Source organism: Phascolarctos cinereus, unplaced genomic scaffold (genome assembly GCF_003287225.1).
Source record: "Phascolarctos cinereus isolate Bilbo 61053 unplaced genomic scaffold, phaCin_HiC Scaffold_4;HRSCAF=312, whole genome shotgun sequence".
NCBI lineage: Eukaryota > Metazoa > Chordata > Mammalia > Diprotodontia > Phascolarctidae > Phascolarctos > Phascolarctos cinereus.
Genome location: NW_027555847.1, coordinates 161,096,042 through 161,119,938, shown reverse-complemented (window position 1 = coordinate 161,119,938; position 23,897 = coordinate 161,096,042). Strand labels below are relative to the sequence as shown.

The 23,897-nt window shown below is 40.3% G+C and overlaps 1 protein-coding gene across 1 annotated transcript in view; it reads right to left on the bottom strand.

The window, feature by feature from the left end:
• Positions 1-23,897, bottom strand: part of CUNH16orf96 (chromosome unknown C16orf96 homolog) — a 60,369-nt gene that overhangs the window by 17,675 nt on the left and 18,797 nt on the right. The window contains exons 3-9 of the mRNA XM_020978628.2: positions 23,656-23,736; positions 23,302-23,388; positions 21,407-22,430; positions 21,193-21,296; positions 20,150-20,248; positions 2,671-2,745; positions 365-529 (exon numbers count right to left, since the gene is read on the bottom strand). Coding sequence (XP_020834287.1) covers positions 365-529; positions 2,671-2,745; positions 20,150-20,248; positions 21,193-21,296; positions 21,407-22,430; positions 23,302-23,388; positions 23,656-23,736 — 1,635 coding nt within the window. The remainder of the gene's footprint in view (positions 1-364; positions 530-2,670; positions 2,746-20,149; positions 20,249-21,192; positions 21,297-21,406; positions 22,431-23,301; positions 23,389-23,655; positions 23,737-23,897) is intronic.

The window sequence follows — 23,897 nt, the reverse complement described above, 5'->3', positions numbered from 1 at the left end:
AGTCAATCAACAAAATAAATCAAGTCCTGATTTGCCAATTTTCAAGGTGCAAAGATGCTCACACACAAAAATTGAACAATCGGCTCTTCCCAGCCTGTTTGGGCTGGCTCCAACACATTCTTTAAGCCCTGATCCAATTTCTCCTACCGCCTCTGATGTTGCTATTAGCCTCCTGTAATTCCTGATATAAGTGCCTGATGAGGGGAGAGAATCCAGTTTTCCTGGCACATAGTTGGTTAGCTGCCTGGGAAAGGCACAATATCAGCTTCTCCTGGGGCTAAAACTAGAGGTCCTAGATGATATATACAGGGTTTGTTTGCCCACCCCCACCCCCACTCCCACCCGCCAAGGAAAAGTCCCTAACCTTGGAGTCCATATCAAGGAAAAGCTTCTCCAGCACCTTCTGCCAGTCCTGTTCATGGAGAGATATCTTCTGCAGCATGTCGTGCATCATGTCATGTAACTGAACTGTTGCGAACTCCAAGTCAGCCCGGCTTGCTTTGAAGGCCAGAGCACTCTTATCTGCTTTCTGGTGAGAGTGAAACGTCAGAGAGGTTGTGCAGTAGTGGAAAAGAGTGAAAGAAAGTTGTCTGCTTTGGCCCATTTACTAAGGCTAAAGGGATTGAACCATGTTTTCCAACTTGTTGCAGTTTGTGGGACACCTACAAACACTCTTAAAATACACTGAATTGCTTTTCTCACCCCATACCAGTCCAGCCATCTGTCTTTCTATATCCACCCCTTCCCTCTCAGGCTCAACATAGCACACACTGATACACTCATAGACATAAATAAACACATCCATACTTTTCTCTTCAGCATAATCCCTACCAAGTCCACCCTCCTAGTCACAAATTGGCAAAGTGTAGTGAGGAAACCTGAAAGTTAGGACATACTGCTTTTGGAGCCACCATAGTGTTACTCAAAAAGCAAAGGGGAAAAAAAAAACCCAAACCAGATCGCCTGTGCAAATTCAGAGAGCCATTAGGGGCCATGCAAATAGACCAGGCTATTTTGCTTAAAGCTAGTAGAGTAACGATATGTTTGATGAAAATCAAATCCCCTAAAATCAATTTGCCAAAAAACAGTTTGCATAATAATAAATTTATCTAGTGTTTCTAACATAAACATCACTTATCAAATTTATAGAATATTGTCTTGTCAAGCCACATATGGATCTATGTGATAAGACACTGCTTAGCCTCCTAAGCACTTTTGCTTCATTATTTTGTTTGTTTGTTTGTTTTGGTTAGGCAATGGGGTTAAGTGACGTGCCCAGGGTCACACAGCTAGTAAGTGTTATGTGTCTGAAGCCGGATTTGAACTCACATCCTCCTGAATCCAGGGCTGGTGCTCTATCCACTGGGCCACCTAGCTGCCCCCTCATTAATTGTGTTTTTTGAAACATCTTACTTGCTTTTGAATACTTTAAGGATTCTTGCACTTAAAAGCTGCTCAGAACATTATCAGCATGCAGAAAACTTGCACTAAAGCCACACCTAGCCCCTATCTGAATGAGACTGCCTGAAAGTGGTTTCTCTCACACAGAATTCCATGCCTGCCTACCTGACCTTGACTATATTTGTTGACTGTGATCCTGTTTAACCAGTTCTGACTGCCCCACTACGGCCCAATGCCAGCCTGATTATGCTCTGACTTTGTTTATGTCCTAGTTTTATCAGTTTATACCTCTTTGAACCGAACGTTAAGGATTGAGTAGAATTTCCTGCTTTGATATTTTTAATGTTTTAAAATTTTTTTTTTAGCTAAAAAGTCCATTAAGTGGTCAAAATTCAGGTGAAATTTAAAAGTATCAACGACCAAGCAGAAATGCTTTATTGCTCCTTTACCTCAAAACCAGGCATTTAATAAAGGCCACTAAAATACATCAACAATAATGCAAAAAAATACTCCAGGCTTCAGTGAAGTATCAGGTAAATGGTTTTAAGTAATCACTTTTAGGTAAATTGGTTATAGTACCCTTCTAGCTTCTTTCTCACAACTTTAGACCCTCAAGGCAAATAAAGTGAAGAGAAAGCCTGCTGCTCTTCAGTTGGGAAAGACTAGACTGGATTGCAGTGAAGTTAGACCTCTAGGCTTATTTCTGCTTCCCATGTCTTCGGGATCTGGGGATGGGAGATGGGACATTGAGATCCCTAACCTGAAGGAAGGGAAGTGGAAACAAAAAGAACTCAGACACAGCACTGTCTTTGCTCATTAGAGTAAACTCACTCCAAACCAAGGCTTCTTAGACTTTTTCCACTTGAGACCCCTTCGTACTTCTTAAACGGGGGTCTTGGGGTTGCTGGAACTACTTCCAACATTAACTTGCTAAAAAGGCAGATTAGTCCCAGAACAGATAGTATGTTAAAATAAACCTTCCATGAAGGAATGTATAGAATTAGTTTGCATTAGTTATGAATGATGTTTAAATCTACTCAAGGAAAAACAAAAACAAAAACCAAAATAACAAAAATAATTTTCTTCCAACCTTTCTATATTGGAGGAAAAAAAAAAGACAACCTACCCTCTATCTCCCATCTCCTGGATTTTATCATCATCCTATGTAAGACCCAGATAGTGTGGTTGCCTCTCTTTCTAGGTACAGTCCTCATGGTGTGGAGGTAGGGTAGGGTGGGCTTGGTGGGCAGAGTATCATCACCTGCTTACCTCTTTCATTTGTTCTTCCATCCGAGTTTTATCCACCTTTCTCATTTCTAGTTGTTTCACCACTATTTTAAGGCCCTAATTTCAAAGAAAAGAGCAGGTTATTCTTTTTGTGAAACTTTAGAGGGTCTGCTTATTAAAGATTTGGACTCAGAAGGCTCATGGTCCCCAGATCCCAAAAGCAAACCTAAAAGGGTAACAAATATGGAAGAAGAGCTACTTCCTGCCATGATTTTGCACAGAAAAAAACTCTCATAGAAACTCTAATCTCAGAGTGGTAAGTCAGCCCTGGCTACTGTCAAGGGAATGAGGGGCCTAGAGGGCATTCATTCATTCATTCATTCTGTAACATGGGAGATCCCCATGGAGTAGGCAATCTGGCTCCTTGCTAAAGGACAAGGGGACAAAATGGCTCCTGGTTGGCTTTGTTGGCCCTGTAAATGGGGAGAGGAGTAAGGGTGGGAAGGACTGTGTCAAAGATGATTGGTGACTAAGCCAGGAAGAATTGCCCATTCAGTAGGCTATACAAGAATCAAGGAGAAAGGCTCCTTTCTCTTTTTAAAAAAAAAATTTTTTTAAATTTTTTTTTCTTCTATATGCTTTTGAGTTGAAAATTTTTCTCCCTTTTCCTCCCCCGCACCCTCCCCAAGACGGTGCACAATCTGACATAGGCTTTACATTTACATACCCATTAAACATATTTTCACATTAGTGAAGTTGTAAGTAAAAATTAAAACCAATAGGAGGAACCATCAGAAAGATGAAACAAAACTCAACAGAAGGTAAAAATAAGTGATAGCGATTCGACTTCCATAGTTCTTTCTTTGGATGTGGACAGCATTTTCCATCCCGAGGCCTCTGGAGATGTCTTAGATCCTCATAATGCTGAGAAGGGTTCAGTTTAACATTCTTAGTCATTGTATAAAGTGGCTGTTATTGTGTACAAAGTCCTCTTGGTGGCTCCTTTCTCTTTTGAACACGCCTTTGGAGACTCTTCTAGCTCTCCATGTGGCTTCCAGCAAGGTTGGTGTTTCTTTCCCTCACCCCAGCATGGCAGCAACATGAGCCTCAGAAACATGTACTTGCCTAGGTAAGCCCTTATGACTGGACCCCCAAATTTCTAGCTGTCTCTTCTCTTTTATATTTCTTTCCCTGAGCCCAGGTCACTAAACAGCAATCCTGAGAAATGGACATTTCTGGCCAAGGAGGCAAGAGAGGTCAGAAGTTCTTCAGTCATTGTTGGCTGCCCAATGGGAAGTGTTTCCTGCAATTCTCTTGCTTCTTGGAGAGGTCCGACAAAGTTGTCTTTACCCCCCCAGGAGAGTTTAAAATAGTTCCACATCACCCATGACACTTAGTGGCCAATACTCTGACACAAGTTCCAGTCATAGCAACAAATCAGAAATTGCTGTATTATTTCAGAATTAAATAGAAGAGACCTGAGGGGCTGTCGTGATCAGTAGTGGCTCTGGATATGGACTATCTTTGGGTCATCCTCTGCCCAACAACCCCAAGTTTTCTGTTGCAGGCCTAGGGTTCTATTTGGATCCCCAAAGTCTAGACTTTCTAGAGGCTTTGGGCCTGAGGATGACCTCAGAGCTAATTTGTTGTCCCTAAGGAATTGTTGCTTAAGGGGACTGAACTTCCTGGAGACAATTTGGACCAGCTTTGTCAGGGCCATATAGTTTAGCTATATTGAGAGAGAAAGGAGAATCAAGACGGGATAGGACTTTTCCTTGAGATGGATGGGATGATGATAACTGACAAAAGGCAGAGTTGTTCCACTCATGTTTCTGTTTTCCCTGCTAAGGAGAATAAACTTTACTCTGGCCCTGGATTCAGGAGAACCTGAGTTCAAATCCGGCCTCAGAAACATAACACTTACTAGCTGTGTGACCCTGGGCGAATCACTTAACCCCCATTGCCCAACCAAAAAAAAAAAAGATACAAAAAGTAAATAAATAAACTTTACTCTGGAAATGTCAGAGGACTATTATTTTAAACTATAGAGTTGATAACTAAGATAACTATTGTTGTTCATCCTTCGTTCTCAAAGAGGACCAATGACATCAGGAAGATGATGTCTTGAATTGCAAGTGAATTGGATTTAAGTGAGGTAGGGCTGTGCAGTCATCAGCCTCACTCTCTCCTCCAGAGTCACCAGAGTCCAGTGGCAAGGCATAGATCAGGATCACTGGTTATGGCCCAGGATGCAGGGGGTAGCCCTGGCCTTTTTAAACTAGGGTCTTTCCCTCCAAGATAACTAAGGAGATACTAAGGGAGCACCTGGCTGCCTTTGATGAAGTCAAGTCACCAGTCCCTGATTAATTACATACTTGAGTCCTGAAAGGACTGGCAGATGAGATTGTTGAACCACTCTTAGTGATATTTAAAAGATTATGGAAAGTGGAAAAGATGCTTCAAGACTGAAGAAGTGCAAATATTGTACTGACGTCCAAAAAAGGGAAGAGAACAGAAGCTACAAGCTATAGATTGTCTAGTTAGATTATAATTCCTAGTAATATTCTAGAGCAGATCAAGTGCTTGGCAAATATCTAGGAAGGGCGGTGGTGATCACAGGAAGCCAGCATGAACAAGTCATGAAAGATTAACTTCTTTTTTTTTTGTGATAGGATTACTAAACTTTTAGATAAAAGGAATATTTTGGGTATAGTTTATTTAGAATTTTAGCAAAGCATTTGATGAAGTGTTATATTTTTCAGTAAAAAAGATGGAAAGATATGTTTAAATGATACTATAATTAAAATAGATTCATAACTGGTTGGATGACTAGATTCAGAGTACTTGTCAATGGTTCAACATCAATATGACAAGAAGGCTCCCCTGGACTACCCCAGGGATCTATCCTTGGTCTTTTGCTATTAACATTTTTATCAGTGACTTGGGCAGCTAGGTGGTGCAGTGGGAGAGTGTTAGGCCTGAAGCCAGGAAGATTCATCCTCTTGAGTCCAAATCTGGCCTCAGACACTTATTAGCTGTGTGACTCTGGGCAAGTCATTTAACCCTATTTGCCTGAGTTTCCTAATCTGTAAGATGAGCTGGAGAAGGAAACTGCAAAACACTTCAGTATCTTTGCCAGGAAAATCCCAAATGGGGTCACAAAGTATTGGATGTGACAGAAAAAATGACTAAACAACATCTGAATCAATGACTTAGATAAAGGCATGGCTGGCATGCTCATTAAATTCACAGATGCTACAAAGCTAATATAGATGCTACTGATGCTGATTACAGTATCTGCATGTGGTTGAAAAGGCTAACACCTGGGGCACACGAGAGGTACCTAGGTAGTACAATGTATAGAACATGGCCCGGGAGTCAGGAAGACCTCAGTTCAAATCTGGTCTCAGACATTTACGACCTAGGTGACTCTGGGCAAGTCATTTAACCTTTAACTGCCTTTGTGAGGTGCCTGGCACATATATAGTAGGCACTTAATAAATGCTTATTTCCTTCCCCTTCCCCTTTGTTTCACAGGGATGGCTGAAGCTGTGTACCTATCAAAGAAGCAGCTTATTTTTTAAAAAGTCTGGCATGACTTGTGGCTTCAATGCTTTGGGCTCATAGTGATACAAGAAAATCATGAAAAAAGAGTCAACAGCTTGGTAAAGGAAGCAGAAAAAAAATACTGAAGAAAATAACACCTTAAAAAAACAAAATAGTCCAAATTGTTAAAAAAAAAAAAGGCACAAGAATCCAATGAAGAGAAAAATATCTTAAAAAGCAAAAGTGGCTAAATGGAAAAAGAGGTACAAAAATTTACCAAAGAAAAGAAATCCTTAAACAGTAGAATTGGCCAAAGAGAAAGGGAGATACAAAAGCTCACTGAAGAAAATAATTCCATAAAGATTAGAATTGGACAAGTGGAAGCTTATAACTCCAAGAGACATCAAGAAACAATAAAACAAAATCAAAAGACTGAAAAAATAGAAGAAAATGGAACTATCTCATTGGAAAAATAACTGACCTGGAAAACAGATCTAGGAGAGATCATTTAAGAATTACTGGACTACCTGAAAGCCATGATCAAAAAGAGAGCTTAGACATCATCTTTCCAGAAATTATCAAGGAAAACTACCCTGATATCATAGAACCAAAGGGTAAAATAGAAATGGAAAGAATCCACTGATCACCTTCTGAAAGAATTCTCAAAATGAAAACTCCCAACAATATTATAGCCAAATTCCAGAGCTCCCAGGTCAAGGAGAAAATATGCAAGCAGTCAGAAAGCAACAATTAAAATATCATGGAGTCATAGTCAAGATAACACAAGATTTAGCAGTTTTTACATTGAAGGATTAGAGGGCTTAGAACATTATATTCCAGAGGGCAAAGGATTCAGGATTATAACCAAGAATCACCTACCCAGAAAAACTGAGTGTAATCCTTCAGGAGAAAAAAATAGATATTCAATGAAGTAAAAGGCTTTCAAGCATTCCTGATAAAAAGATCAGAGCTGAATAGAAAATTTGACGTTCAAATACAAGATTCAAGAGGAGCATAAAAAGGTAAACAGGAATGAGAAATCATAAAGAATTCAATAAAGTGAAACTGTTTACATTCCTATGTGGGAAAATCATACTTGTAACTCCTAAAAACTTCCTCATTAAGGTAGTTAGAAGGAGTTTACATAGACAGAGGGCATGGGTATGAGTTGAATGTGATAGGATGATTATCTAAAAAAATAAAATTAAGGGGTGAGAAAGAGAAATGTACTGGGAGAAGCAGAAAGGGAGAGGTAGAATTATCTGACATTAAAGAGGAATAAAAGAGTTTTTACAGTGGAGGGGAAGATGGGGGGGTTGGAGGGGAGTGCATAAACCTTATTTTCATCAGAACTGACTCAAAAAAGAAATAACATGCACGCTCACTTGGGTATAAAAATCTGTCTTACCCCACAGGAAAGTAAGAGGGGAAGTTATTAGGTAAAAGAAGAGGGGAAACAATAGAAGGGAGAGTAAGTTGGAGGGGATAGTGAGAAGCAAAACACTTTTGAGTATGGACAGGGGAAAAAGAGAGAGAAGGATAAAGAGAAAAATAGGATGGAGAGAAATACACAATAAACATAATTACGAAAAATATTTTACAGCAAGTTTCTCCAATAAAGGCCTCATTTCTCAAATATATAGAGAACTGAGTCAAATTTATAAAAATAAGAGCTACTCCCCAATTGATAAATGGTCAAAGGATATGAACAATTAGTTTTCAGATGAAGTAATCAATACTCTCTATAGTCACATGAAAAAATGCTCTAAATCACTATTTATTAGAGAAATGCAAATTAAAACATTCTGAGGTACCACTCCATACCTATCATATTTGTTAATATGATAGAAAAGGAAAAAGACAAATGTTAGAAGGGATATGGAAAAACTGGGACACTAATGCATTGTTAATAGAGTTGTGAACTGATTCAACTATTCTGTAGAGCAATTTGAGATATGCCCAAAGAACTATAAAACCATGCACACCCTTTGATCCAGCAATACCACTATTAGGTCTGTATCCCAAAGACATTAAAAAAAAACAAAAGGAAAAGGAAAAGGACTTATTTGTATAAAAACATTTATAGGTTGTGGCAGCAAAGAATTGGAAATTGAGGGGATGCCCATCAATTGGGGCATTACTGGACAAGTTTTGGTATAGGATTGTGATGGAATACTATAAGAAATGACCAGCAGGATGCTCTCAGAAAAACCTGGAAGGACTTATATGAACTGATGCAAAGTGAAATGAGCCAGGAGAACATTGTACACAGTAATAGCAATAGTGTACAATGATCAACTGTGAGTGACTTAGCTACTCTCAGCAACACAATGATCCAAGATAATTCCAAAGGACTTATGATGAAAAATGCTATCCATCTCTAGAGAAAGAACTGATGGTGTCTGAGTGCAGATTGAAGTATATCTTTTTTTGCTTTTTTCTTGTTTTTTTTTGTCTGTGTTTTCTTTCACAATATGACTAACATGAAAATATGTTTTGCATGACTGCACATGTACAGCCTACATCAAAATGCTTGCTTTCTCAATGAGGGGGAAAGAGAAGGAAGGGAGAGAATTTGGAACTCAAAATGTTTAAAAAAATGAGTATTAAAATTGTTTTTACATATAATTGGGGAAAAATAAAATATTAAATACTAAAAAAATATATAAAAGACTTTTTTACATAACAAATATATCTCCACTGAAAAGGAAAAACAGATTGGGGGAAAAGTGCTAGAAATATTTCTGATAAAAATCTAAAATACAAAGCCTAAAAATAACAGCCACAAATTAATATTAACTGAAATTGACCCAATGCTTTAAGGTTTTTCAACGCATGAGTTATTGTCTAGACTTAAGAAAGTGATGGAGAAAATCTTGCACATACCCTTTTATCCCCCCCTTGGAGAACCTGTTGTTAAAATGTTTGCTAGCACACCCCAGTTAGGTCTTACCCTCTCCAAGTTCAGCACCCTCTCTACTTTATCACAGTGCTTCTCTCCTTTATAAGAATATATATGCAAAAGATCCATTCCATAATAAATAAAAGGTTAAAGAATATTAACAGGCAGTACTCAAAAGATGAAACACAAATTGTCAATAGCTTTCTGAAAAAACATTCAGACTGTAATAACTGGATAAGTACAAATAAAATAACTATAATAGCTAACAAAATAAAATAGTAATTATTTACACTCATTAATCTGGCAAAGGTACTTTAAAATGATAAAATTAAATGCTGACTGGGCCGTAGGGTATCAGGAACACAATTATACTGCAGTTAGAGCTTTCAAGTGGTGTCTCATTTTTTTTTTTTTTGGAAAACAGCATAACATACAATGAGAGCCGTTCACATACCCTTTGACTCGATGCCTTAAATGTTTATTCATAGGATGAAAAAAAAGACACAGTTATACAAAAATGTTCCTGTATTTAACCTGTTTGTACATATTTGTTTGCTTGTTACCTCTCATTAGACTTTAAGTTCCTTGAGGGCAGAGATTGTCTTTTGTATCCCTAGCACTAAACATAGTGCCTGGAGAATGGTAGGCACTTAATAAATGTTTATTGACTAACTATTCATGACCACTAACTAGGGCATGGCTGAATATATTATGGTATATAAACAGACTAGACATTTGTTTTTCAGGGGCAGGGGAGAGTTGGGATTAAGTGACTTGTTCAGGGTCACACAGATAATAAGTGTCTGAAGTCACACTTGAACTCAGGACCTTCTGACTTCAGGGCCAGTGCTCTATCCACTGTGTCACATAGCTGCCCCAAGACTGTTATTTTGCTATAATAAGGAGTGAAGAATACAAGGAAATACGTGGAGAAGAAAAGGCAGAATGAGAGTAATACATACAATGACTCCAACTATGAAAAATAACAACAACGACAAAGACTTCAAAGGATCTGGGATCTCACTGATGCAGGTATTCTCTCCAATGTTGCAGACTGCCATTGCCCTTCTGCCTTTTCATCTTTTGTGATCCTTGTCCCTGTCATCCTAGAAATTTTCCTTAAGAAGTCCACTGGGCATATTAGAGGCCTTCTTCTAGAGGTTGTGCTTTTGATTCATGACCAGCCACACTGATTTTCCAATTATACACCCCTTGGATGATATCTTTTGCACCTCTTTGTACATGCAATTTGTCATCTGTAATATTACAAAGTCATGGGGCTCTCCATTGACCTTTGAGTTATCTTCAGTTTTGATTCCTATTTTATGGTTCATAGCCATGTGGCTTCGCCAGACGAATACCAATGTTAAAAAGATGGGATTTTGTTTCAGGGAGTCACTTAGGACTATTGAAAACACTGAGCAATTTACCCAGTGTAATCCAGCCCACTCTCTTCCTCCCATTCAATTATGGGCCTACTTCATTGTTTATCTGCAATGTCTGACCAAGGTTTGTGTACTTGGACATTTCTATGGGCTTGCAATTCAACTTCATATCAGAGTTGATAATAGCCATTCTTCTTCATCCTTGTGGCTTTTTGTTTGTACATAGTTAAGCTGAAGTCTTTCATTAATTTTTTTATTATTATGAACTTGACAAACATCAATAAACATTTCCTCATATAAAAAAGAGAATTATATATGATGCTATAATGTATAGCTTTTTAAAAGTATATATTAAATTTAATATGCTAGTTCCAACATTGCTCTGTCTCCTTCTGAATTTCCTTCCACTTTCTTGAGTTTTTTTCCTTTTTGCTCCACTGACAACTTTTCTTTCTTTTTCTTCTTTTTTTTTGATACAACTGTCATTAACCCCTCCCCTGACTCATCTCCATAATTCTCCCCCTCAAAAAAAACCAACAAACTAATGCTTTTCCTTGTAACAAATACGTATAATCACTCAAAACAAATCCACACATTGGCTCTGCCTGAAAATGTCTCATTCTGTACTTGCAGTCCAGTACTTCTCTGCCAAGACGTGGGAAGCATACCTCATCAGCAGCCTTCTGGATTAAACTGAAATGTTCTGCTTGATTAGGGATCTCATGTAGGAGGCAATGTTTTGGGGCTTGATGAGATCAGAATGCTATCTACAAAAGTCAATCAACAAGTATTTATTAAGTACTTTCTTATGGGCTAGGCACTGGGTATTACAAATACAATCAAAGGAAAGACAATTCTTTCTCTTAAGGAGCTTACATTCTAATAGAGGAAGCCAACATATAAAAGGGAACTGAAAAGGGAGAGGAGGGGAAGTAAGAAGACAGATTGGATGGGAAAGCACTGGGGAGCCATGGTCAATCAAGAGAAGAATGTAGGATGGAGGTCTGAACAAAATGGAAGTTTCAGAAGGAATTCACCAGGGGGAGAAGGGAGCCAGAAGGTAGAGGGATGTTCTAGACTGAGAAGGCCACTAGGACAGAGGGAACTTCTAGGGTGAGAAGGCAACTGAGATTGGTGGCAAAGGTTGGAGAGTCAGAAGCAGAGTTGAGAAATTATTGTTGTTATTGTTCAATTGTGCCTAACTCTTTGTGACCCCATTAGGGTTTTCTTGGCAAAAATACTAGAGTGATTTGCCATTTCCTTCTCCAGCTCATTTTACAGATGAAGAAACTGAGGCCAATAGGGTTGTGACTTACGCAAAGTCATACAGCCAGAAAGTGTCTGAGGCCAGGTTTGAACCCAGGAAGATGAGCCTTCCTGACTGCAGGCCCAGCACTCTATCCACTGCACCTAGTCGTCCCACAGTCGGGAGGAGAATGCAGCAAATAGGAAACATCTTTCTATCGAGCTGCAGCTTCCTTATCTTGGGGATGGGAATAAGCATTTTATATGCTTACTATGTCCCAAGTACTATGCTAATCATTTTTTTTTTTACAAATATTATCTCATTTGATCCTCACAACCACCCTGGGAGGTACTCTTACCTCCAATGCCCAGAGTTACAATAGCTAGTGTCTGAGGTCAGATTTGGACCCAGGTCTTCCTGACTCAGTCCTATTGCTCTGTGCACTATGGTACCACCAAGGGGCCTTACATCTTCCACTTCTTCTGAATCCATTGCCTCCAGCAGTATGCCCAGTGAACAAGGATCTCACACTTAGAACACCAGCAGAGAAGTTAATATCATAGATGGATTAAAGATTACATGACTGGTATCATCCTGGGCTTCCTTTTCTGCTACTCCATCACCTTATGACGGCAAAAGAGAGCCATAAAGCACCAAGAGCTACTTTGTGTTCTTTATTTTATGGAACACAGTGGCCTAAGAATTCACTCCCTAGTGGCTAGCCTAACCAGCAAAGGATCCTCAATGTACCTACCTAGGTTGGTCCTCAGAAAGTATATGAGTCATCTGATGAGCCCATAACTGAGGCCTCTTCAGCAAGATACAACCTGTGAAGAGCTGACAAAGGCTTCAAGAACTCAGTGGCACAACAATGGCTCTAGTAGGTCTATACCCCAAAGAGATCAAAGAAAAGGAAAAGGGCTCATGCATACAAAATATTTATAGTAACTCTTTTTGTGGTGGCAAAGAGTTGGAAACAGATGATGCCCATCAATTGGAAAATAGTTGAACAAATTATGGTAGATGAATGTGATGAAATGTTATTGTGCTGTAAGAAATGACAAGCAAGATGGTTTCTTTTTTTTTAATTTTAAAAAATATTTATTATTTATAACATTTTAAAAAAATTTGAGTTCCAAATTCTCTCCCTTTTTTCTGGCCCTCTCCCATACACTGAGAAGGCAAGCAGTATGATATTAATTATACATGTGAAAGCATGCAAAACATATTTCCATATTAGCCATATTACAGAAAAAAAAAGCAAGGACAAAAAAAATGATGTGATTGGTGGATTCTTTCAATTTGTATTTTACTACTCTCTGGATCTAAGATAGGGCAGTTTTCTTCAATAATATCTTGAAAAATGATGTCTAGGCTCTTTTTTTTTCCACCATGGCTTTCAGGTAGTCCAATAATTCTTAAATTATCTCTCAGCAATCTATTTTCCAGCTCAGGTGTTTTCCAATAAAATATTTCACATTTTCTTCTATTTTTTTCATTCTTTTGATTTTGTTTTATTGTTTTTTGATGTCTCGTCAAGTCATTAGCTTCGAGTTGCTCAATTCTAATTTTTTAAGTAATTATTTTCTTCAATGAGGTTTTGTACCTCTTTTTCCATCTGGCCAATTCTGCTTTCTAAGGAGTTCTTTTCTTCAGTGAATTTTTGTGCCTCTTTTGCCATTAGACCAATTCTGTTTTTTAAGGTGTTATTTTCTTTAGTATTTTTTAATGTCTCTTTTGATGTTGTTAAGTCATTTTTCAGTCATGTCCAACTCTCTGTGACCCATTTGGGGTTTTCCTGGCAGAGATACTAAAGTGATTTGCCATTTCCTTCTCCAGATGATTTTACAGATGAGGAAAACGAGGCAAAGATTAAGTGACTTGTCCAGGGTTACCTAGTCTGTGTCTGAAGCCAAATTTAAAGTCAGGAAGATGAGTTTCTCATTCCAGGCCTACCATTCTGTCCACTGTACCACCTAGCTGCCCTGTGCCTCTTTTGCCAAGCTATTAATACTCTTTTCATAATTTCCTTGCATCATTCATTTTTTCCCATTTTTTCCCCTTACCACTCTTATGTCTTTAACTCTTCTAGGCATCCTTATTGGGCTTGTGTCCAATCAGCATTTTTCTCTGAGGCTTTGGTTGAAGCTGTTTTAATATGGTGTTCTTCTGAGTTTGCATCTTGGTCTTCCATGCCACCACAGAGCTTTTTATGGCAAGCTCTTTTTGTTGCTGTTGCTTGCTCATTTTTCTAGCCTATTTCTTGTCTTTGAACTTTACATTAAAGTCAGGCTTTGCCTGTCAGGCCTTGGCATTCAGAAGCCCTTTCTCAAATTTCAGACTTTTTTTGTGCTACTGTTTTCACAGCTAGTTCTGGAGGTACGCAAATTTTTGGTGCTTCCGGGGTGTGATCTGGGGAAAGGCATGGTCACTGCTTTCCTGGTCTCCACTCTGGTCTTTATCCAGGAAGGGTCCCTGCTCTTCTGCAACTGCAAGTGCTAGTGCTCCTCTTGGCACTGGAAGTGTGACCAGGACCCCCGCTCTCCTGTAGCAACAAGCACCAGTGCTCCAGTTGTCTGATCTCCTTATTCCCACTCCTTCCCTTCATCCTAGGGTCTCTTTCATGCCCTTTCCATTTTATAGTACTCACTGCTCGCTGAAAACCTGGTTTCCCTTTGAGGACATGTCTTTGGCTGCTCCTTCTCTCATGCATACTAACACACAGGGCCAGGAGAAAGAGTCAGCATACTCCGGGTTTCCCACGACCAGTTCCAGATCCTCCCATGACAACAATCACTCAACAACCTGTCATTCTTGGACATTCACCCAATACAACTATACCACCCAGTCAGCATCCTTGTTGCTCCATGTCAGGCCTCTCTTTCCACAATAAATTCAATACCTGTCTCCCAGTCTTCTTATCCATCCCTCTCCTCCTCCTGATATTAGCTTGAAAGCCCTGACTTCCTAGTTTATCAACACCCCACACTCCAAATGAACCTGCTCTTTCTATTATACTTCAGACACATACAGAGTTAGTCACACTTCAGACTCAGTCAAAATGGTTCTCCCTCCAAGATCTTGAATTCTCAAAATCTCCTCTCTGATCAAGATCTCTTGTTCTTCTATCTTTCCCACTGCCTCACTCCAATTGCGCCTGCTCTTCACCCACACCTCTTTCATCTAAATCTCTCTTCTTTCAGTCCATTACCTACACTGACATCAGTTCCTTCCCCTTACTCCTTTCCTTCCCTCCCTCCCTTTCTGTTAAATGAGACATTTTTCTCTATCCTTGAATCCCTTGCCCTCTGGTCCTTTTTCTGTTTATGACCTAATCCTCAAGCCTGGATCACCCTCAGTATCCATCTCTTCGGCTTTTACTCAAGATATACTGAAAAGTGCTAGATGAAATCATGCAACCATTCTTGCTGAGTTTACTACAAATTCATATTATCTAAACTAAGCCGAGCCTTTGATGCTTTTAGAGCAATCTTTTTATGATCTAGCTGTCCTTCCTTCTCTATCCTCAAGACCTCAATTTCATTCTTTGGCTAATCTTTTCTTAGCAGATGACTTCATCTAATATTTTACTTTTGAAAGTGAGGCCATTCATCATAAATTTATTAATCTCCCTTCCTCTACACTTCACCATAACTTCAGAGGAGGAGGAGGCTCTCCTCCTGCAACTATAGCCCCTCCTCTTATGTCTGATTATATCACCTCTTGCCTCCTTCAGGAGATTGCCTCATTAATCATTTTTCCTTTTTCTCTAATCCTCAATCTCTTTCTAATTACTGGTTCCTTCCATGCTACTTACAAATGTGCCCAAGCCTCCTCTATCCTTGGGGGGGGAAAAACCAAACTTTCAATGTGCTTAATAAAAACTTGTTTGATTATGTAATTTCAAGGAGTTTTTTGTTTGCTTGTTTGTTTTTTTGTTTTTTTGGCAAAAAGGAGCAAAATAGCTTGAGGAAATGCCAGTGTTAAGTGCCAGGCACTGGGCTAAACTCTGGAAATACAAAGGCAAAACCAAAACAGTTTCTGCTCTCAAGGAGCTTACATTCTATGGAGGCAGACAACATGAATACATATAGGCACATACAAAACACATATGAAATTGATATGAATTGATAACCTTAGGGAAGAAAGCACTAGCAACCAGAGGGACCAGGAAAGGCCTCATGCAGAAGGTGATCCTTGAGCTGAGCCTTGAAGGAAACCAAGCATTCCAAGAGGAGGAAGTGAGGAAGAAACACATTCTAAAGGCTGAGGATGGAGAGCCATGTATAGGGAACAGCAAGAGAAGCAATCTGGCTTCACTGTAAATATATGGAGGGGAGTAATGTGTAATAAAACTGGGAGGCAGATAAAGGCCAATTTCAGATGGGTTTTAAACGCCAAACAAAGAAGTTGCTATTTGATCCCAGGGATATTAGGGTGCTACTGGAGTTATCTGAGTTGGGGAAGTCATACAGTCAGATTTACTCTTTAGGAAAATCACTTTTCACTTTGGCAGCTGTGTGGTGAGTGGGTTGGAGAGGAGAAAGATCTGAGGTGGGGAAGTCAATCAGAAGGCGATTATAAGTCCAGTAGTGAGGAGAGGAATATCTGAACTAGAACGGCGGCTATGAGCAAAGAGAAGAGGACTGATGCATGACATAGGAAGGCAGAAATGACAAGATTTGTGAACTGGTTGGGTGTATGTGTTGAGGAACAGTGAAGAGTCAAGGAGGACATAAGGTAGTGAACCTGCCTTATGACTGAAAAGATGGTGGCACCCAAGGCAGAAATAGGGAAATTCAGAAGATAGTGGGGTTTGGAGGTGATATAAAATGTTCTATTTTGGATGTGTTGAGTTGGAGATGCTTTCAGGACTTTGTTAAAAATGTCCACTAAGTAGCTGGTAATAATGGCCTGGGTGTCAGGAGAGAGAATAGAGCTGGTCATATAGATCTGGGAGTCATTGGAATAAAGATGATAATTGAGTCACGGTAGCCAATGAGGTTGTGAAGAAAGAGAGTAGAGAGAGAAAAGGTAGAAAGGCTTAGGACAAAACCTTGGGGCTCTTTCTTTCCTCTTTTCTAAGTCAACATTTAACACTGAGACCTACCCTCTCCTCTTGGATGGCCTCTCAAGATTTTCTCATGCAATACTCTACATCTGCAATGCATTCCTACCTCATTTTCACATCCTACCCTCCCAATTTTCAAAATCCTTTTCTTCAAGACAACTCAAACATACCTCTTTTGTGAAGCTTTCCCTTGAGTTCCTTCCCTACTTCTTTCCCTCCTCAGATTTTCCTAGAGCACTTGGCCAGATCTTATGCCTACATCATATGCTACCCTGGATAAGTACAAGTATTCTTTTCCTCCAGTTAAGGGTGCTACCTGTTAATAAAGCAGGTCAATAGCTGCCTCAGTTTAAAGCAAAGCCCTCCAGCAGAAGGCAGCTCCCCTTTTATAGTTTTGAGGGAATACAAAACAAAGAGGAAGTGGACTTCATAGGCAAGGAAAGAATACAATTGGTTATAGGGTTGGCAACATTATGGGGCTGTGGACAACATGATTGGTTACTAGCTGAGGCATGATTAAAAAGATAACTGGATTTCTAAATTTAACTCATTACAGGCCAGCTGAATTTCTGAACTAAGTTCAGAAACAACTGCGACTTAGGCAGTTATAGGAAAAAATCAATTAACTGTAAATAGGATCAATAAAAATGGCACAGAATCAATTTAATCTTCTCAACTTGGAGTGCAGATTGAGACTTTTTTTGGGGAGATGGCCAATTTGGGAATTTGTTTTACTTGACTATACATATTTGTAACAGAGGGTTTGTTTTTCTTTCTCAGTTGGGGTGAGGGTTGAGGAAGGAGGAAGAAAAAGTGAATTTTCATTGAAAAAAATTAATTAAAAAAAAAGAAGTGACCTGGGTCAGTCAAGGCACCATTTGGTCTTAGATAGTCATAGTGAAGCATTCTTAACTTGCTAGCAACTTGCCCCAGTTAGTTTTGTAGCTACCAAAATCGAAACCTATTGATGATTCTGAGTATTTTGGTAATGTCAGAGAATACAATTTGGGAAGCTAGATTCTATTCCTTCCTTTTTTCCTGCCTCTGAGGAGTAGCAAAGGTTATGGAATACCTTTCCAAACCCTCTCTTTACTAAAATCCTGCTAGTCCTTTAAGGGTTGGCTTAAAGTCATGACCTTCATGAAGTCTTCCCTGATCCTCTAAGTTGATAACAATCCTACTCCAACACTTCATATAATACTTTGCTTGGAACTCTTATGCTTTTCTCATATATTATTTGGTATCATAATTACATCAGAATATGTCAAATGCTTCTTATTAGAATGTAAGCTCCACAAGGGCTAGAATTATGCTTTAATCTTTGTATCTTCCTCAGTGGCCAGAAGTGTTTTACACATCATACTTGCTTAATGAATGTTGAATGAATAAGTGTATTAAGAAAGGCATACTGGTGTTCTGGAGGCTAGTAAATGATTGAGGCAAGGGTGGGGGCAGGGTGGTATCTTTAAAAGGAATGAAATTCAAAGGAGTCAAATGATGGTGATAGAGTAAAAGCTGGAAATAGTAGTGAACAGCAAGGAGTATGTTAAGCTCTTCATTCCAGTTCTGAAAAGAGTCACTGGGAGTGGAGAAGTTGTCACCAATGGAAATGGTTGTCAGGGATACTGTAACCTGAGAGGAAAATCCTGGTTTTAGGTGTTCAGTATCAATAACTATTGCAATAAGATTTGGGCCAGAGAGTAGAAGTTCACTGATAATTTCCACAATAAACTTTCTATAGTATCAAAGAACTAGAGAATAAGGAAGTGCCCATCAATTGGGAAATTGATGAACAAATGAACAAATTATGGTACATGAATATAACTAAATATTACTGTGTATAAGAAATTATGAAAGGTGCAGCAATTTCAGAGAAACCTGGGAAGACTTTTATGATCACATGTGGAGTGAACAGAACCAGGAGAATAATTTATACAACAACAACAACACTCTAAAGACAAAACTTTGAAAGACTTAAGAACTTTGGTCAATGCAATGAGTAACTATGACTCTGGGTAAACAATGACAATCCATACTGCCCATGTCCTGACATCTATAGAGCTTCTTTGGGCTGTGATTATTGGCTTCTTTTCTGCCCCCATGACTGCCATTATTTATTTCAACCTGATTTCATATGAAAATGGTGGTGGTGGGGTTAGAGAGGAACTCATCATATAATTTGCCAAGTTGCACATCACTATGGATGAACCAAAGCCCTGGAAGGGTGTGTATATTTTCTGAATTCTTTCTAGAATAAGTCCATTAGATCAAAGCTTCCTAGGGAAAAATCACAGGATCATAACTTTACAACAAGAAGGAATCTCAGAGATCATCTAGTCTAATTCCTTCATTTTATAGATGAGGAAACTGAAGCCCAGGGAGGTGAAAGGACTTACTCAAGGTTACCCATGTAATAAATGTCACTGGTAGGTCTTCTGACTCCAAAGCCAATGATCGTTCCGCTATACCAAGCTTTTCTAGGTAGGTTACTTCTGTGAAGGCTGTTTATGCTTTAAAACAAGGTAGTTTCCTCTCAGATGGTCTGGCTCCCCCTCTTCAACCCCCCAACTCCCACCCCAAATAGCACTTGCTCACATCTGGGCTTTGGACCTTTGAGGATGAGTCACAGCTCTGCCTAGACAAGTCATGAGAACAAATTAGTACAGTAGCATCTTGGATAAGCCCAATTAAATAGGAAGTCCTTTGTGTTCTGCTTAAAGCCAGTCTCATTTAGTTGTGGTTCATTTGTTTCAGTTGTGTCCCACTCTTCATGACCCCACTGGGGTTTTCTTGTCAGAGATACTGGAGTGGTTTGTCATTTCCTTCTCTAGTTCATTTTACAGATGAGGAAACTGAGACAAACAGGGTGAAGTGACTTGCCCAGGGTCACACAGCTAGTAAGGCCTGCAGCCAGATTTGAACTCAGGAAGATGAGTCTTCCTGACTCTTGGTCTGGTACTCTCCCCACTGTGCCACCTAGGGAACTGCCTAATTTGAAGGCTGTCTGTTTTAAACGGTTAAATTGTACTTCACCTTTACATATAGCAGATGTCATAAAACAGCGTCAGATATCCTTCTTGTGTTAGTTTTCTCTTTACATAAACTGAGAAACTGAGGAGCTAAGTAGGAAAGGGATACGGTCCTCCAAAAAGCAGAACTTAGAGTAGAATTAAATGTTCTATGTTCTTATTTCAATGTTCTCTTCCTAAGCTACCTCTAAGTGAGGAAGAAGAGTTGCAGGGGGTGGGGTGGGGGTGGGATGTGAGGTTTCTGAGCTCCTCAGAACCAAAAGTTCTTGAGGACAATCTGATAGAATCAAATGGGGACTTGCTCTCTCCTCCCACCTACCTCCTCCCAGAACCCCATTTCACCTTGATATCCTCCATTTTATCCTGCAGAGTTTCAGTGACCTTTTCCAACAGGTTACAGTGTTCCTGCACCTTTTCCAAATGCTGCTCATAAGTCTTATTCTGAGAGAGAGAGAGAGAGAGAGAGAGAGAGAGAGAGAGAGAGAGAGAAATTCTGTGTCATATGTCCAGGGTGTTATGGAGTGGAAAAAACACTGATAGAGGGTTAAGAAGTCTGGTTTTTCCTCCTCCTCCCCCTTCTCTTTGCTCTTCTCTTTCTTCTTCATAGAGTTTCTACTCTGTGACTTTTTGGTACTGTGATCTTGAGTAAGTAATTTACTATCTCTATACTTTTTTTCCTTCCCTATAAAAAATGAAGGAATTGAAATGTCCACTCTCTAAAGTCCCTTCCCCTTGCACTTGTGTATTCAGTGTCAAGTACATCCTGGGAAAATACTGCCCCCCCAATATACCCCCCCCCGTACTGTCTCTCCTTTATCTTCTTCTTTTTTTATATATATAGATTTATTTATTTTTAGTTTTCAACATTTACTTCCACAAGATTTTGAGTTCCAAATTTTCACCCCATCTCGCCCCTCCCCCCACCCCAAGATGACATGCATTCTGAATACCCTTTCCCCTAGTCTGCCCTCTCTTCTATCTCTCCCTCCTTCTATTATCCCCTTCACCTTTACCTTCTTAAAAGGGTGACTGCATATGAGACAAACAACCTTCCTTCCCTCTTGTTAAGCTTCTGCCTACAGGGAATGCTCTCAACTCCTCACCTTTACCCACAATTACCCAAATCTACAATTGCCAAACCAGAATAAGACCAGCTTTGAGGAAGTTAATTCTAAGGCAATATTCATCATATTGTGGGACAACACAGGGAGAGGCACTATCTATACAAAGGAAGCTGCTTTTGGGTGACTGCCCCAACTTCTCTCTCCAACAGGAAATTCGTATTAGCCCCGCAAAAGCATTTTTCCCATATGTCAAGCATTCCCCACCCTACCCTACCCCCGAATCATATTATCAGAGGGTATCCTCTGTATTGGGACACTAACCTTTCGTCCTGATTCCTGGAGAGTATTTATCTTGTCCTGCAGTGTGCTCATCTCAGTGTCTAGCTGGGGTGTGAGCCCATGAGAACTTAGAAACTGAAGATTTGCTAAAAGCAGAAATTAGGGATAGCTCTTGAGAGCAGGACATAGGAAGATAGAGAGAGAAGGAAATCTGGAAGGGAGACTCTTTCAAGTCCAGCTTGGAACTGGCACTCACCTAAACAGTTAGCCTGCTGCTGCACCTCATCTTCCAACTTGGCAAATTGTTCCTTTAGGCTATTGTACTGTGTTGGTAAATTGATCAAGCTTCCCATAAACCTCTTTACAATTAGTCTTTTTCCTTCTGCACTGAAAGGTTGACCTGTCAGCAGCTGCTTAAGGGACTTGGTTGAGGATACAATTCCTTCAGACACCTGAGAGGAAGACTTGACAGGGGAGTGAGGGGAGCTTACTGCCGCTGAGGTGCCCTTACCAGCGGTGGCATCTAGGCTGGTGGAACTCTCTGGAACAACAAGGGTTTTTGATTCAGTAGCGGTGCCTGGGACCTCTGGCAAAGTTGGAACTGAAACTGGGGGATGGAGTTTGGTGGGCAAGCCTTTGCCAGTGAGGATTGCTAGTGCAACAAGGGTGGCTGGATCAACTGTGGAACCCAAAGCAGTGAGGCTGTCTGCATTAGTGTCAAGGCCCAGTTCATCAAGAGTGGTTTCATTAGGGGTGATGCCCAAAGCAGCAAGGAAAGATGAAGCATTCCAATTGAGGTCTGGGGAAATACCCAGTGATGGTCCTGCAGTGGATGACTGGCCAGTGGATGATGGACCAATGAATGATTGGCCAGTGGTAGAGGCAGCAGTGGCACCTGGCTCTCCAGCAGTCCCCAAGCCAGCACCTGGGATAGGAGTGATGCCCATAGTGGCAAGGATGTGTGGATCAGTGGTGATGCCCATGGCAGTGAGGATGCCTGGATCAATGGCAATGCCCATGGAAGCAACAGTTTCTGGACCAACAGTGATGCCCCTGGCAACAAGGGCTTTACCAAAAGGGGATGGCATAGTATCTGATCTTGGTTGGGCAGTCTTGACAGGTGGGATTCTGGTGTTTGGAGTTTTCGGAATTTTAAGAGTTTTAGAAGCTTCTTCAGAGGTAACTTCTGGTGTAACTTGAGGGGTAACTTCAGAGGTAACTTCAGGGGTAACTTCAGAGGTCTTAGCCTCAGCCTTCTCAGAAGTCTCTTTGATGTCAGCCTATAATAGTGGCACCACAGGGTAGAGCAAAGTAGACCCAGGAAGAGAGAAGATGAGGGAAATAAATCTGTCATGAAGGAAGCTGAGCTAGGCAGAACCCAGGCTGGGGCTTCAGGACAAAAAAGGGACAGGGACAGACAACTTCTTTACCTTGATTGCCCTTGCCCTCTCCTTTGCCTGGCCCCAGTGTCACTCTCTATTCCTCTTTATTAATGGTCCCAAGTGGATCCCTCTCAACCCTAATGCTGTAATCCACCATGTCCCTCCCATTTAGTTCTCAGCCCTTGTCTTCTTTCTACCCCAGTTCTTACCTAATCTATGTTTTATTTCATACCATGTGATGCCAGTCACTTTTCCTCCCCTTGGCCTTTAACACTCCACTGTGCTCTGCTCCCTGTCCCAAGTCCCACTCACTCACTTGACAATACATGGCATCTTGTAAGGTGGTGTGCTGCGCAATATTACTTTGATCAGGAGAGAGGCTAAGCTTATTCTGGTCATCTTCCCGCACAGGATTGGGGAGAAGGGATGCTATAAGATGCAGCAGTCACCTTCTTTGTAGTCTATTCAGGGGTTTGCAGCAGACATTGTCATTCCTGGATTTGAATCTATCCATACCTTACACCCCACACCCCCTACACTCCACCTCCTCAGACCTTTGGGTAGTTTTCTTTTCCTCCTTGCCACAAGTAGAAAAGAATAAGGCCTATTGGTTCTGGAACAACCTTTGTCTTCTTTCTACCCCTGCCCTTGCCTAATCTATATATTATTTCATACCATTTGATACCAGTTAATCTTCCTCCCAGCCCTTAACATCCTCTTGTGCTCCCCTTTCTAACACATACCCCTGTCCCAAGTCCCAGTCACTCACTTGGGAATACATGGCATCATGTAAGGTGGTCCACTGCATGATGTCACTTCCATCAGGGAAGCAGCAAAGCTTATTCTTGACATCTTCCTGTACAGGATTGGGGAGAAGGGGTTCTGTAAGGTACAGCAGCCATGGTGGGGTCTTCTCTGTAGTATACTCAGAGGCTCATAACAGACACTGTCATTCCTAAAACTGAATCTATCCAGACCTTCCACCCTACACCCCACCTCTTTAGGTCTGTAGGGGGTTTTCTTTTCTTCTTTGCCACAAGTAGGAAAAACAAAAAGGCCCTTTGGTTGTGGAGGGGAGTCTGGAAAGGAGGTAAGGAAAATTGTCCTAGAAATAGGATCTCACCATGTCAAGCTGAAGATTTTTCACCTGATCCTGCTGATTTTTCAATTCTTGGGAGTGTTTATTTACTTCATCTAGGCTGATCTGTTAAACAAGACAAAAGAGTAGGCTCTGGTGATTCATCCTAGCCTTTCCTTCTTGATAGGAATGGAACAGAGTTAGTTTTCACCCAGCCTCACCTACTTCCCAGCCTAGAATAGAACAGTTTGCTTTCTAATCATCATATTCTACTGGTTAAGGATTTG